This window comes from Pteropus vampyrus, unplaced genomic scaffold (genome assembly GCF_000151845.1).
Source record: "Pteropus vampyrus isolate Shadow unplaced genomic scaffold, Pvam_2.0 Scaffold46, whole genome shotgun sequence".
In the NCBI taxonomy this organism is placed as follows: Eukaryota; Metazoa; Chordata; class Mammalia; order Chiroptera; family Pteropodidae; genus Pteropus; species Pteropus vampyrus.
The window spans coordinates 5,305,714-5,322,152 of record NW_011888827.1 but is presented as its reverse complement, the minus strand read 5'-3'; the positions used below and the strand labels follow the sequence as shown (position 1 = coordinate 5,322,152).

Genomic DNA, 16,439 nt, shown 5'->3' with positions numbered 1-16,439 from the left:
TTAATGAATTTTCACAGCTTTCAGTGCTGTAAAAATATAGCACATGTACTTTTGTGGTTGTTTTAGTGTCTTTTTTTTTTTTTTTCATTTTTGGCAGATAAAATAACTCAAGAAGATATTGAAGGCATTTTACAGAAATTTACTGGGAATATAATGCAGGTACCTCCCCTGTAAGTTCAATTATTGAATTTCAATAAAAGTTTAGTTTTATTTGTTAAAGATTAACATCACTTTAATGAAAAAAAATGTATGGAGAGGCAGATTTTAAATCTGACATAGCAAATGTTCAAGTAAAAATGAGCCTGATTTGGACAGGATGCAGAGCTTCTCACACTCTCTAAGAGGTAGTGAGATGTGGTCCGCTCTGTCCCGGATATTGCCACAGCCTCACACCTGTGCTCTTCTGGTCTTTATCAGTTTTTCTGATTCCATCTCCAGACAGACATCGGGGTAGTTCTGGAACACAGAGATGTCGCTTTTCCCAGAATTGCTGTGAAGGGACCGGTTCAGTCTGGTACAAGTTGTAATTCAGAGTCCAGCTAGGACCAGAATCATACGCTTCACAATTCTCTGCAACAAATGAAAGTTACTGTTTATTAAAAGTATAAGAATATTGATTTACCCCTTACCCATGTTTTTTGTGCACATCACCATTTCAAACAAATCATCTTTTTCTTTTTCAATGGCTATAAGATGTGTCAGGGTAAGTTACTGACAGTTCTTTTAGAATTTAATATTTCTTTTGTATTAAAAGAATATATTTTTTTAAAACTGAAATAGCTATGGGGAAATGTTTCTTCATAATTTTGCCTCAAATGAAAAAATTTAAACACTTTAGCAGGATATGAATAAGCATTGTTTTAGATCATTATTTAAATAAACATCTTTATAAGAACCGTTATAGAATTTTCTTCTCTGTGATTGTTCTAAGGATTTTGTAGTCTAATAAAATTTTATCACACAAAGCTAAAATCTGATAGGTATATTATTTGCTTATTTGCTTTAGAGAAACAGTTTAGTAACTTTTATATGAAAATGTGAATATTATTGGAATGGAAATTATTTCAAGGAAATGTAGCTGAGATCATTGTGACCAGAGGCCTCATGCCCCTAACCCAGAATGTGGGCTAGTGAAGGAAGACCAGAATAGACCATCTCTAGGAAGATGGTTAAAGAATAAAGCTGGTAAGGTTGCTTACTGGGTGTTTGATCTAGCTATATTATATTAGCCTCAAAGATACCTAGAGACTCTATTCTTGACACAATTGTGGAGTAGATTAAAAGAAAAAAACTAGTTCATTTTTTAGAAGGATTTTTAATGGAAAAGGCTTCTAGTCATCCTTTCCCTGCTGTAGTATTATTCTCTCATTCTTTCTTAATTCTTCTCTCCCTCTCTTATCTTGTAAGCTATTCTGCATTAAAGAAGGATGGACAGAGACTTTCGACTTTGATGAAGAGAGGTGAAGCAGTAGAAGCAAAACCTGCCAGGCCAGTTACCGTATACAGTCTCTCCCTTCAAAAATTCCAGCCACCATTTTTCACATTAGGTAAGATGGAGAAAATCAAAATCATTTGTATTTACATGTACCTTTATTTTGTATTTGGCTACTTTTGTGTAATTTTGATGGATCCCTAGGATATTGGAGAGTTTTAAATTTTTGAATTTAAGGAAGGTTAAGATTTATTAATACCTTTTTGATAACACATTTAATGAGAAGACCTACAGCTGGTGTTTCAGAAATGCCTTTCTAAATAGGCTGAGTGTTTCATATGTTGTATTATATTATTTTACTATAAAGTTCTAAGTAACATATCTTAGATCTCTACAAAAAAGAGTAGGTAAGGAGTATATATTTTCAGAATTTTACATTTTGTATTTTGTTATCTTATGAATACTTGTTCCCTTAATTTGGCTAGTATTTGATAGTTTATAGTCAGTTTTATAATTCATATTATCTTGTTATTTTAAAACAAAGCATTTTTAGTTTTTGGACAAGAAATCTAGGAGTGGAGTGATTTTTTTCTTTTTTCTTTGTTACCTACAAGTTCCTGCTAAAGATCATGAAAATGTGGAAATAATGCATGAGGCAGAAATGTATTCTGCCAGGTTGTCAGTTTGAATTTATCTATAATCCACATTTGAACTAAATTTAAATACCAAAATGTTTGTTTTGATTGTTTAGAAATTTTATGATCTCCTTGTTGCAGAAAGTAGTAGCTGAAGCCCTGAACACATAAGAGCTGTAGTTATGAATTCTTAGGCCTCCCTTACACTCATCCTACTTTTAATTTCACAGTGCATACTAAATAAGATCCCTTTTAGAAATAATTTTCCCAAACCTTTTTTCTGAAACTTTGGTGCTTTGGCATATTATCTGATGTGTATTAAGTTCTTGTAGAATGTGGTTTTGTACAATTGAAAAAAGTCACTTTTTTCTTTAGTGTCTTGATTCTAAAATGTTTGACAAATGTTAAGAAAAACATACCAAAAGAGATTTTGTCCAATTCCATGAAAATGTAGCAGCTGGGTCGGCACAGTAGATATTATCTATGAAAGTAAGAAAAACTCAACATTTTCTGATTGCACTTAAGCTTTAAGCACTTAATTTTGTTTACTGGAGGTTGTGATAGGCCAAAAGAGTTGTCTTTTCCCCAAAGTAAAATATAGTGCAAGAATGTTAGCACACCAGCCTTTGATTCTAGTGCTCGTTTTTTTATCTCGACAGTGAACCCCATCCTCGAGCTTACAGAAAAAAAAAAAAAAAAGAATTAAAATCTCCAGGTAGTCAGTTTTGATTAATTCCCTAAATGGCTTTATTTGTTTGATAAGACTAGAAACAGCTAGAATGTAGTCCTTTTGTGTGGAAATTCAGGATGTCTCGTGGATGAATAAAAATAATCCAGAGTCCTGCTCTCAATCAACAAACTTGTGTTATACTGTATGAAGATGTTTAGATATGCATTCAGTTTGGGAACATTGTATATTTTCGTTATTTTATGTTTTCTTTAGGAATACTTCCAAGAGAACATTTAAGTATTCTGAGCTCTCTGCATAGCATATTACCCCAAACATAATTTCTGTCCCTCAAAAGGGTTGTTTGTTTGTTTGTTTGTTGTATTTGAGTGTACAAGTTTGAAAATATTTTTTAAAATCTACAGCTCATAACAAAGCTGAGATGTTGAACCACTTAAAAGCTATTAAATGAACAAGGCGTAGATATCAGAAAATATTTTTTAAAATCTACAGCTCATGATAACTAAGATTAGATGTCTAACTATTTAAAACCTATTAAATGAACAAGGCTGAAGTATTAAAGTGGTGTGACTTGCCAGTTAATTTAAAATGTGTTCATGAGTTTCTGCTGTTTGCTTTCTCCACACTCTGACTTTTCAATCTCACAAACACATATGCTGCTGGATGAATAATTTATGTTTTAGCGCATAAATATTTTATCACTTGATTGTTTGCATAGTGCATTTTTACATTTGTTTAGAGGCATCATTTCTATGTAAAGTGGATTTCATAGGAGGTTAGCAATTTACCATGTCACTGTTAACATTCCAGATGTTGAATGTGGAGGAGGTTTTTATATCAGAAGCTTGGTCAGTGACATTGGCAAAGGTAAGCATAAAGATGAATTATGAATTATCATTTAGAGAGTAATATTCCTTTCTGATGGGAATAGAGAATTTTCTATTTGTCATTTCTCTGCGTACAGGCTTTAGGAACTGTACTCTTGCTGCCTTCAGCTTCAGAAGCATTATAGGTTTATGGCTGACAATAATTATCAGCTTCAGCAGCTGCAGTGAAATGTTTGTAATGGGAGAGAAAGGAAAACAGAGGAACAGAAAACAAAGGTGGAAATAATAAATGTAAAGACCAACATTTTTTTCAAGTGCAAAATATTTTAACTCAAAGTAGGAATAAGAAAAAAAGATTATCTAAAAGTTATTTTCATTGATACAAGTCAAATTTTTTAAAAACTAGAAGCCATAGTCTTACAAACAGCCAGAAGGTTGCAGTTCTGTCTCCGACATTTGCTGCAGTTGTGACACTGGATAGGTCCAATTTCTTCATCTGCGAAGTGAGAGTAATAGTTGCCTCATGGGGTTGTTTCATGGGTGAAATAAGAAAAGTGTGTGCAGGTTCCTTATAGACTTGAAAGCAGTTTATAAGGTGAGTTATTAAATATTATTTTGCTATTTAATCATTTCTTAATCTCAAGGCTCTTGGTTCTCAGATTATTACCATTTTATATTTGGAGTGATTTTGAGAGGTATGAATTTAGTTCTGTCATTTGAAAAATAATAGACTATGAGATACTGAATCATTTATCTTGTGGATTTTCTTTTCGCCTTTTGTTGCTGTAGAACTCTCTTCCTGTGCCAATGTACTAGAGCTGACCCGAACCAAACAAGGACCATTCACACTAGAAGAGCATGCCCTTCCTGAAGACAAATGGACAATTGATGACATTGCACAGTCTCTTGAGCATTGCTCATCTCTTCTCCCCGCGGAGTTGGCACTTAAAAAATCGAAACCTGAAGAGTCGAATGAACAAGTTTTGAGTTGTGAATATATAACTCTAGACGAGACAAAGGGAGAAGATGCTATAATTAAGACATGTTAAAACTGGGTCATCACATTTTGGTTGACATTTGAATCCTGTGTGCGGAATGACAAGCTGTGTGCAAAAGACAAACAACTATTCCTTTTTTTTTTTTTTTTGGCATGAAGAAAAATGTCCATCATTTACAATTTCTATACTGTACAATTTAACTGCCATACATTATAAATAGCCTTGAAGTTGTTCAGTTTTTTGCCGTCATATGGAATGTTCTTTTAGGATGTTATTATGTTGTTAGATTGGATTCAGGGAAATCAACTTTCTGATTTTGATATTTCTCCAAAGTTTTTCCTGTGAAAAAGTCGAACACATTTTCTCATTGAAGAAAAATATGAGCTACCTGTTTCTTTGGTGTCATAAAAGTGAATGTAAATTAGCGTCACTTTGACTTTATTTTGGCTTCTTGGTGGCTCTGTTGCATTGAAATTCTTTATGTTTGAAAAGGCCATTATTTTACTTTCTTATGTTTACGATTATTAACATTTCTTTGATAAGGCTGCATTTATATAGTAATAGGTGTGTTTGTTTAGATATTGGACACTAATAAACTTTTATAATAAATATTTGTAATTGAACCAAATTATTGCTGCTACCACTAACGGACGTAAATTGAAGACTAAATGTTTAAATTCACCTCTACCATTAGCACAAAGGACAATCCAATGGCTTATGTTTTGGCATATCTTTTCCTGATATTATTAACATAGTCAACCACTTTGTACGAAGTTACCAAATGACATAATTTTTTAACAGTAACCTAAAGAATGTATCTTCAATTAAAATTTTTTTCTCTATTCTTCACTGCTTATTCATACCTTTTTATAGGACATTAATCCCCATGACATTGTTTTAGTTTGCTCTTTCAAATGATATTTATAAATGTTGAGATAGCTGCCCTGCATTTCCAGCTAATTTCTTCTGCTCTAAATATTTAAAAAACAGTTATTCTGAAACATTTTCGTTCAAATGGCCTACTGAAAGTTGTCTGTGTATCTCTAACATAATTTTGAAAGCATAGAAACATTACAAAATAGTAAATTTCATATGTAATGGATGCTTCATATTTTTGTTGTGGGAAAGCAATATATTATACTGCCATAGAAATGTTCAAGTCCTGCTATATTTATTCAATATAGTTTCAAAAGTAAGAATCATTAAAAATTTCATAAAATAGGAGTTTTTAAATTTTTTTGGATTGCCCTTCTTTTAAACACATGCCTACTAACCTCTAACTTGAAAAATGTAAATATGTAAACTAACATGATTTCATTTGTGGTAAACCTATTATAAAGTCAATATAAAAAAGTTATATGCTTCAGTAGAAAACTGACAACATATTTTAAATGAAAATATTAAAACTAATTTTTAGTATGACAGAAAATTTTAAAGAAAAGAATTTGATGTCTTGAAGTATTAGCATAAAATATCAAAGACACAAAGTTGTAAATTCGAAGTTTACAATTTTACTTATTCATATCCAGTGCCCTGCAGTTTATGTCAACCAAAAGTGGCCGTGGCCGCATCTGTCTGTTAGAATGGTACAGGTTAGAGATGTCTTCATGCATTGCCAGCTAAGGTCCAAAGAGGAATATTTAGGTTTTCGAGAACAACTGGGTCATTTCTGTTCTGTTTCTTAAAAGTTGACATGTATAATTTAATAATGCAGAAAAGATTATTCAAAAAGACAAGTACCTTTTTAAAATGGTATCCAGTCTTTTATATTGAAAACACTGAAGAAAGTTTTGCCAAATGGAAAAATTACTCATAATCCTCACCATCCTGATCCAGTGACTTCAGACCTTTAATTTTATATTACTCTTTTTCCTTCTTTTGTTCATATATAATTAGTCTTAAGACACCTATACTTTTTAATTGACTTCTTTCATTTCACCTGATGTACTTAGTTTTTATCATTATTATTTCAATCATAGTCATATTCAATTTATTTAAACCATTACCCTGTCGCTGAACACTTAAATTATTTAAATTTTATTAGGATAAATTCCTGGGAGTGGGTTTATTAAGTAGAATAATATGAACAATTTTATGGTTCTTAATATTTGCCTTATTGCTTTCCCAAAGAGTTGTAACATTTTACTGTGTCACCATTTGAGTATTATCAGTTCACTAAAAGTTTACAGCTTTGAGTCAGGGTTTTATAGTTGTCGCTGCTAATTTACTTAGTATAAGGGAGTTCGAAATTGCTCGAATTTGCTTTTGTGTGACTTTCGCATATACTCTGTTCATTTATATAAATGTCTTAATCGTTGCTTTAAACATTTGTATGAGTTACTTATGCAGTACATACTTGGTAGAAGTATCTTCATGGCCTGTTTTTTTATTTTAGTTTCATTTTTCATTTTTGCTAACTAAATTGGCTAATAATTCTTCACCTTTTATAGTTGTCAGATTTATGAGTATGAATAGTTCACATTTTTAACTTTAAAATATTAACTCTCCTAAGCAGCTTAAACTGATCAAGATGCTCTTAAAATTTCAAGACTCATGCAAAAACAAATTCGTTTTCTCCCAAGAGTTTAGTATTTAAGTACCGACTGTTTTTTTGTTTTTCATTTTAATCAAAATATTAAAGAAATATTTGTGCCTTATGCATTTCTAGGCCTAGAAACTAGGAAGTGACTTCTTTTGTGTCTGGGGCTCCCAAAATTTCTAAACCCTCATTCTTGGCCTTTAAGAATTTCTTATGATATCATTTGTTTTCATCTCCATACTATGCCAGAGGTTAAAGAATTCCTGTTTTTTCTGAATTTATTTTACCTTGCAACCTCAGCTGATGGGCTCAAGAAATTATTCAGCTTTTTCTCATTCTTTGGGTGGTGCTGACATTCTCTGGAAGCTTTCTACTTTCTAAGTGGGAGCATCACCTTAAATAATGCTATAATATTTTTTCTCAGCATTTATAATTGTGAGGGTTTTGAGGTTATTTTGTCCACTGTTTCTGCTAGAAATGGAACTCTATTTCCAAAGAGTGGTGAGATAAAGTTAACTGACTTGCAACACCGTAACGTTGTAGCTAATTTTATATCCTTAGAAAATAATCTGTTCTTCCATTGACTAATGGCAAAACATTTAATAAATTTGCATTCGTGTATTCAGGGTGCTTTGACATTATTTAACTTTCAATTCCTCCATTATAGGTGAGAAAATTAAGGCATAGAAAAGTAACTTCCCAACTCCAAATTAATGCATTAGTAAGGATAGGCCTTAGAGGCCAGGTATCTTAAGTCATTAATAGTCTTTCAGCTCACACATTGGCTATATGACCTGAAGGTGATGACTAGGTGATTTTATACCATATAATTTAAATGTATCAGTTGTCAAAGAGTCATGAATGCCTTTGAGTGGGAAAACAAGTCTTGAAGACGTAGACCAGGCCTTTAAGCAGCTTTCACTTACTTCAGATGGAAACCAAAGAAATGTACATATAAAAAGATTAGGGCCGCAAGACAATACCTAAGTATCAGTGAGTGGTATTGCCAAAAAGTGCAGGTGATGTTTAATGGAGCAATAATTAATTTCTACAAACACCTGTTGAGCTCCTGAGGCTGGGGAGAGACGATACAGTGATCAGGACACCTGCATTGAGGAAGAGGGCCTTGAACCACAAATAATACTTAAAGAGTTACAGGAGAGCAGTTGGGGTGGGTGAGAATAGTTCTAGCAAAGATGGCGGTGGACGAGGCACATTCAGTCAGGAAACGGGAGCACGGTCTGTTTGGAGAGGAACATTTGTGTCAATATGTGGTTTGAAAGGCAGATTGGCATTATGTTGTTCGGAGCCTTGAAAGCCAGAATTAAGTAAAGCACAGAGGAGGGACCATTCGTGTGGAAGCTTTACTTTTCGGAGATGAATCTGGCAGTGGTATGTGGCAAGGACTGAAATAGAGGGCAGAAAGACCAGTTAGAACTGAGTCTGGTGCAATAATCTGGGATTGAGGGAATAAAAACTCTCTGAACTAGAGTATTATCAGATAATGGATGTTTAAATGGACAGTTTAAAGGAAAACATGATATTCAGTGATTTGTTAAGATAGTTGAGGGCCAGGGAATTGGAAGAAAAGATGATTAGCAATAGTCATCAAATGGTTTTTCTTAAAGGTAATAAATCTGAGTTTTGGTATAAGAGTAGCATTTTGGGGGGTGTTGGGTAGTTTGTATTGTTAGTTACCTTTGGTAATGATGATCACCATGCTTATTCCTTTTTTGACAGCCTTGACTTCCTCCGTGACCAAACAGAAAGAACCACGCTTTTTCCCCTCTCTCCAAAGTGTCTGGCGTATAGTAGGTTTGTTGAATTTAATCTACGATTATGCACTCCCAATTATTATTCCAAATACTAAATCATGCCTGTGGTTCAGAGCATGGGCTGTGGAGTTATGGGTTTTCCAAGTTCTGCTTATCGTCAGCTATTAGCCTTAGGCAAGTTAATTTACTTTTTTGAGCCCCAGTTTCCTCATTTGTAAAATGGGGATATTAATAGTGTCACCATAAAATTATGAAGTCTAAATTAGGTCATTCAGGTAAAGTGTTTTAGCATGATTCTCAGAACTTAGTAAACAGAAGCAAATGCCACATACCTGATTTACATGTAAAAGAATAAATCAAATTCTCATGGTTTATGGATTTAAGGTATATGTTTCAAAAATGCTTTATAAGAAATTGTTTTGGTAGGAAGAATTGAGCTTAAAGGATTTCCTGACAGCAAAGATTATCAAATAGTGCAATAGACTATTGATTGCATATAGAAAAAATCTTGAAAATATTGATGTTTACCTTTTGTGTTTTAAGTGTACTAGTGTGTACTAAGTACACACGCATGCATACATGCATATACACCACTAAAGTTAGTAAGCCCCCTTTCATGGACCCCCCTTAACCCACCAACAATCCTGTGAAGTAGGAATGATCAGTCTGTATCTGTTATTTTAGTGAAGATCTTGAAGTGGCACTGAGTACTAGGTGACTTGCCAAGAGTCACATAGCTAGAGTGGCAGAGTTAGATCTCTGATTCCAAAATGTTGTTTATATTACATCTGGCAATCTGAAGAACAGATGTTTAGTGGGAGGAATGAAACACATGCTGTAATGCCAAAAAATAACTGGAAATAAAAGCAGAAAACAAGACATTTGTTTCTGTTATAATATGACAGAAAACAAGGCTCTTGTGGTTTGGGATTGAGCATTCAGAGGAGAGACGGGGACTGGTTCGATTTGGGTGAGACTACTCTTAGAACACAGCATCTGGTTCTGGCTACTCATTACTGGGCTTATGGAAATCAGCTGGATGAGGTTCAAAGAAAAGCTCCAAAATGATTAAGGGGCTGACAGCATTGATTAGTAAGGAACGACTGAAAGAATTAAATATGTAAAGCTCAGCTAAGCAAAAACGAAGGAAAAACAAGCTAAATGTATACAAATATCTGAAATGTGTAAACATTGCAAAGGGAGATCAATTATTTAGCATGATGCATGGTATAACATGTAGTAATAGAATGAGAATTTAAGCAGAGTATAAAGAAAATTTTCCCGATAATCAATAAAGGCCATCCTTGGCATAGAGCCCTTCCCTAGAGAAGCAGGAGAAATGTCGAGCATTATGACTTCTAAAACTTCCCTGAGATCTAGAAATTAGATGATATTAGAGAATTATTATTAATTTGGTTGGGTGTGATAATGGTATTGTGGCTATTTAAGAAAAGGTCATTTTTTAGAGTTACTGTGGAATAAAGGGGTTGAATAACATGATGTAAGAGATTCGCTTAAAAATACTACAGCAAGGAAAGGAGGGAGGACAGAAGAAAAAGGAAAGGTGGGAAAGAGGAAAAAGAAAGGGAAGGAAGGAAGTGAGGGAGGGAGGAAGAATGAAAGAAAAGCATAGATGAAGCAAGTGTGGCGAAATGTCGATAATGTTGAATCTGAAAATAAGGTAATATGTGAGTTCATTTTACTCTTTTTACTTTTACATATGCTTGAAACTTGCATAATAAAACAATTAAATGATATTTTCCCAAACAAAGCTCAGCAGTGTTTTAACCCCTGGCCTTCCTGAATAGAAAAGCATTACTGCCACACAGGCAGACTTCTGGTTGACCAGGACCCATGACGGTAGGGATCAATGTCTCTATTCACCATCTTGCCCTAGTAATGTAGATCGGGTTTAAGGACTCTTTCCAAAACTACAAATAGAAATCCAAGAAAATTCTTAGGATCTTAGTTCTGTAGAGGTAGCTTCAGGAGGTAGAATTTCTCAGGTGAAGGAGCAGAGAGCAGGGTTGTTGAAAGGTTAACAACTGACCTCTCCTGCTCTCCTGCCCCTTGTTCCTGGAAAATACTGGCCATTGAGCAGAGGTCTGGGTGCCTTGAGAATAGCCAAGTCCTATTCTGTTCAATGAACAAGAAGGGTAATTTATAAAGTGAAAGATTTCAAATGTCTATGAAGCTGAAGTTTGAAAAAAAAAAAAAGATTTTTAAAAACCACCTTTTATCTTAAACGCGTCTTCTTGCAGGTGAATTTTTGGGCAAGCAATTTAGTGAGCATTTGGAATGTATGCCCTAACTTTGCTTTTTTGTTAGATGAATATAAATATTTAACTGAATTTCACTTATGCCAATTAAACATGAACACAGACCCAGTATTTGAGGACCTGTCATGTCTGAATTTCTCCAGGGTACATAACTAGGCCAGCAAATGGCAGTTGAAGTGAGGCTGATTCCAGCTCAGTATAAGGACAGAACCTGTAACCACTGGAGCTGTCAGAAAATGAAGCAGAGGCTGAATGTGGACATGTTTGGTTGAGTCTATCTCATGACAGACATCCTTTCTCTAGCCCAGGGTCACTGTCTTAGCTCAGGCCCTTATCATCTCTTACCTGGGCTATTGCAGTAGCCATAATTAGGCTTCTACATGTCATCATCCTCTACCTTTACTCCAGAGTGGCTGTTCTGAAACACAATAGATTGTGTCATTCCTCTGTTAATACTCTTTGCATCTAGAGTATAAAGTGACAAGAACCATATCTTATTTTTGACCATATCCCTGGTACTTCATACTTTACCTAGCGCATAGACATTCTTCAGTGAAGATTTGATTGAATGCATGAAATCTTCAGTGCCTCCCATTCTCCCAGTTGCCTCTCTGTGGCTTTGTACTTATTTAGCCCAGAAGGTGGCTTTTCCCCCCATGTCCACCCGGTAATTTTTCAAGACTCAAAGTTTATAGTAATGAAGTCTTTTGGGATGGCCCGGTCAGAATTGATCTACCCTCATCTCAGCTGTCATGCACCTCATACATACATTCATTACCATACTTAGTCCCCCATGCTAATCATACATTGTTGTCCTCCCCACTTTACTTGAGAATGAACACTATGTTTTCCTCTTTATTTTCCCAGTGCCCAGCATATTCGAGGCACTCAATATCATCAGATGAACCTTGGGCATCATGATGTTCCAAGTATGGGAAGAGAGTGAGCATTAACCAAGTTTAAGTGAACGATAAAGGTGGCATTCATTCACCACATATTTATTGACTGCAGACTATCCGGCCTGCTTTCCTGTCTGTAGTGCAAAGTGAGTGTAGTACCATAGAACCAGGGATAAAGCTGGTCTCTAAGTTAACCTTTAGCCTATTGCTGGTCCTTGGATGGAGAAACATTTCCCCCCATTTCTGTGTTTTGGGGACAGGAAGATGAGTAATGCACTGATGCATGCTGGAAATATTTATCCCACTACCCTGAGTTGCCTCTCAACTCTAAGAATCAATGAAAGAAACAAGATGATATACAACTTATTCTAATTTTGGTAGCGTTGTTTATTTGTTTCCTTTTTAAGGAGGAGGTAGAATTGGATTGTTTGTTTGGTTTCTTCTTCAATAAGAAGCATCTTAATATAACTAGTCTGGACATCTGTCCCATTTTCAAAAATTACAAGTTTTGATCATTGCTAAATTGTACAGATCCCGGTCTGTCTGCTCTGCATACATTTGCATTTATAAAAGCTGAAGCAGACTAAAAGTCTTTCTAATGCAATCCCCTAAATGTGTGAAGTATTAGATTGCTTTCCCCTATTGGTTCATGCATTGCTAAGGGCTTAAAAGGATCATTGATTTGAATTATTTAATGTGTACAGCAGGTTGAGTTTCCTTTTTTTTTTTTGTTTAAGAATCTTTGGGGACAATGCTTTTTTTTTTATGTTAAATCTCATTTTTCTTTGAAAATAAGAAGTTAAAGCTGTATTCACATGAGCTCCCAAAGTGCCAGATTTTCATTGTGTTTTTAAACCATCTAGAAAATGTTTGATTCTAATGAAACGTTACTGCTGAAAATTGGGTAGAAATTGCTAGGCTGAAAATATAGTTATAACTACTTATTATTCTAATGTATTATTTTTTTCTTTTTTTTTTTTTGGAGCTGATGCAGATGAAATAAAAGAGGGAAAAATTCTGTCTATAATAAAAAGCCATCCTGGATTTTTGTTGTCATTTTTGAAATTTAAGCTGATTTTGACTTAAATTCAGTAAACACAGCCCTGGACTTTAAATGTTGAACATTTTTATTCTGTAATTTAAATTTTAGTTACTTTTTTTTTTTTTTTTGATGGCTTACTTTCTTTGTGGAAAGACAGTTGTGTCATGTCGGCACAATTTGTGATGGTAACATCTGGGAGAATGAATTTATTTTAGTTTGCGCTATCTTCAGAAATAGTGCCAAAAATGGAGACTTGTTTGTGATGTCTAGTGTGGCTTCCTATAATAAAGCAAAGAGTCTTATTTATTTGTCAGGACACTGCACGAATTAAAAAAATGGAAGCCCCATCCACGTAAAGCAGTCGTATGGTGTAAAAAGTTTAGGTGGGGGAATTAGTAGGGTGACTATGTAATTTATCATCTAGACCCAAATGCTTTTGAGAGACATTAAGTGATCAACAACAGGTATAAACTAGGACAAACCAAATTGCCCTCATCACCCTATTTTATTATTTTTGTTGTTGTTGCTACTGTTTTATCTACCGGTTTTATTAACCGGCCACCTAGGAGAAGTGGCAGGGGCAGCCTCATTCCTCTAATATTTTACTTTTAAAAGTATCATCACTATAACCTAGCTAAGTACCAGCGATATACCCTAATATATTCCTTTCCACAGCATTCTGTACTTTCAGGGTTACCAGAATCTATGATTCCATAGGGAGTTCCAGATCAGAAAATGCTTTATCCCCCTAAGTCACTTTAACATCACTGTCAACACATATATGGTAAAAGTAGGTTGTTTTTGCAAAAAGTTTGCTTGCAAAATTCAAATAGTCACACCAATGCCAATCTTCTAGTTTGGTTTTGTTTATGCGAAACATCGCCACTTGAGGGAAGCTGGATGAAGGGTACTCAAGATGTCTCTGTTATTTTTCCAGTTTCCTCTGAGATTATAATTATTCCAAAATAAAATGTTAAAATTAAAACAAAAATGTTACTCATGAAAATGAGAGTACAAGCATTGAAGCTCAAAATTTACAAAGAAAATCTGAATGGCCTTAGGAGAGCTTGGGAGTCACCTGACAAATGTGACACCCCAGTCCGGGGGACTGCGAGGCCCAAGAAAAAGGCTTATTTATAAGGCTCATTATTAACTTTGGCAGGAATAAACATGATACGGTCTTGTCGCTCTGGTCTCCCCAATTCCTAGACCAAGAAGGCTCTGAATTAGCTTCAGCTAACAAGGAACAAGGTGAGCGGCAAAGAGGCCCCCAAATTGAAAACCCAGCGAGAGAACCACGCATCTAATGTACCAGTCACTCTACGTTTGAAGGCCACTCGCATCGACTGCACAATCTGGGCAAACCTATCAGGGCTCAGGGCCGGGTCGGGACCCCGGCCTCACTAGGCTTCGCTCTTGGGCCCCCCGACTGCACCAGCGGGTCCGCTTGGCTCAGGGCGAACTTGTCCTTCTTCTGCAAGACCTGCTCGTCCCACAAGCGCCTGGTCCACTTGAAGGTCGGTGAGCACCAGAGGCAGGTACTTCCGGTCATACAGCTGCAAAGCTCAGCGGATGAGGCCCAATCTTGGGCAAAGGTGCTGGCAGGTGGAGGAACCTGACGTCGTTGACGTCGCAGCGGTTCATCTCAGCACCCACCTGCGGTCCACGCAGTCCACACAGCCCGTGTCCAGGATCAGGTCAAGGAGGTCGGCCCAGCGGCGCTGCAGGGCGCAGCGGCCGGCCTGGTGGAGGCTGGCCTGAGCGTCGAAGGGCGCCACCGACAGACACAAGTGAGCAGAGCCCAGGCTCAAGTGGAGTGGCGCCCGCGGCCCGCAGGCAGAGCAGCTGCGGCTCGGACGCTGCCGAAAAGCTGCGAATCGCGGTTGCCCGCGGCCGGCGCCAGCAGCAGAGGGGTCCACGCCGGCGCCACCGTGCGCCCCGTCCCTGCAGCCCTCGGTGTCCCTGCAGTCCTCCGCGTCGTCCCAGAGCAGCGCACTGGGCCCAGGAGCTTGAGGGGAGAGAAGTGCAGTGAGAGCCTTGGCACTACTCTTGAAGGCCTCCTTCCCTGGAGTGTCTAGCACATTCTTCTGGGAATTCTGGTGAGTCATTGATGTAGCTCTGCGTAAAGAAGCGATGTAGTGGGGATTCTAGTGTATCGGGCAGTACGACTCTTCCCGGGGTTCGTAGCAGGTCAGAGACAAGTTAGGGCAGAAGACAAAACGACTGGGGCTTGACAAAGTGTGTAAACATTGTCTAATAATCAGATGGCAAATTTTTGTTATTGCCTAAACAATCAAACAAATTTAGCATGTAGGCGAGCACAGATATTGGTCAGGAAAGCTAAGGTTTGGATGGCCTGTGGCTTTGATTCCAGAATCAGAAATATTAGCTAAAGATGTGAGCAAATGAAATAAGTTTTCATTGTCATACACTACAGATGCACCTACTGTCCTATTTTCACTTACAGTAATTCCTTCTGAATTAATATGCCTTAAAAATAGCTGCAGCCTCTTAAATCTGTCAGAATAGTATGTGCTGCTTGCCACACTTTCCTGTTTCCTGAAGGTCTCTTTGTGGTCTTTTAGGAACACAGTTCAATTCAGCAAATATTAGGGGACCTAATTTATGGAAGGCCCTTAGTACGGGGTCTCTAAGATACAAAGAGGAGAGTGAGCCCCTGCACTCAAGGCACTTTACTATAGTACAAGAAAATCAAGTGACTAAACGGTACGACAGAAGAAGGCGCCATTAAAAAGGGACAGGCATGGAAGCTGGGCGGTAGGTATAAAGGTATTTATAATATTAGTCTATGATTTTCTGCATTTTTGAAATCTAATTTTAGAAAATTAAAAATGGGGTCTATATATAGTACCATGAGAATTTCGAGAACTGGGAAATCACATCAGGTTATAAGGATCAGTGATGACTTTCCCCTTTTCTGCAACATTCCATTCGCTTTAACTGTAACTTGGCTTTCTTAAAAACTCTCTCATGAAAAGAGTCTTATTTCTCTCACATCTACTCAATAGTAGGCAGTAAAACACATTGTTTTGGGGTCCTCAGAATGTTTCCTGTTGTTTGCCCTTAACAGTCTTTGATGTGAGGTTCACTCGGCCTTTCTCTCCTAACCTTGTCCGTGTCACGTATATGGAGTTGGCACCTGGCTCCGTTCCTCCTCACCCTGTCCCTTGCCAAGAGAATCTGGTATGTGCCCATTGCTTCTCTTTCCCATGGCACAACTCCAAGCCACACACATGTCTTGACTGGTCTCCCACGATGGGTTCCTTTTTCTCCCTGCAGAAGTCTGTTCTCTGCATAACTGGCA

General features: G+C 36.6%; 1 protein-coding gene and 1 pseudogene across 1 annotated transcript in view; one reads left to right on the top strand and one right to left on the bottom strand.

The window, feature by feature from the left end:
- The window catches only part of TRUB1 (TruB pseudouridine synthase family member 1), a 29,812-nt gene extending 24,011 nt beyond the window's left edge, over positions 1 to 5,801 (top strand). Inside the window, exons 6-8 of the mRNA XM_011359260.2 lie at positions 1,408 to 1,547; positions 3,566 to 3,622; positions 4,372 to 5,801. Coding sequence (XP_011357562.1) covers positions 1,408 to 1,547; positions 3,566 to 3,622; positions 4,372 to 4,631 — 457 coding nt within the window. The 3' untranslated portion in view covers positions 4,632 to 5,801. The remainder of the gene's footprint in view (positions 1 to 1,407; positions 1,548 to 3,565; positions 3,623 to 4,371) is intronic.
- Positions 5,802 to 14,489: 8,688 nt separating this feature from the next.
- LOC111739029 overlaps positions 14,490 to 16,439 on the bottom strand; it is a 6,788-nt pseudogene continuing 4,838 nt past the window's right edge.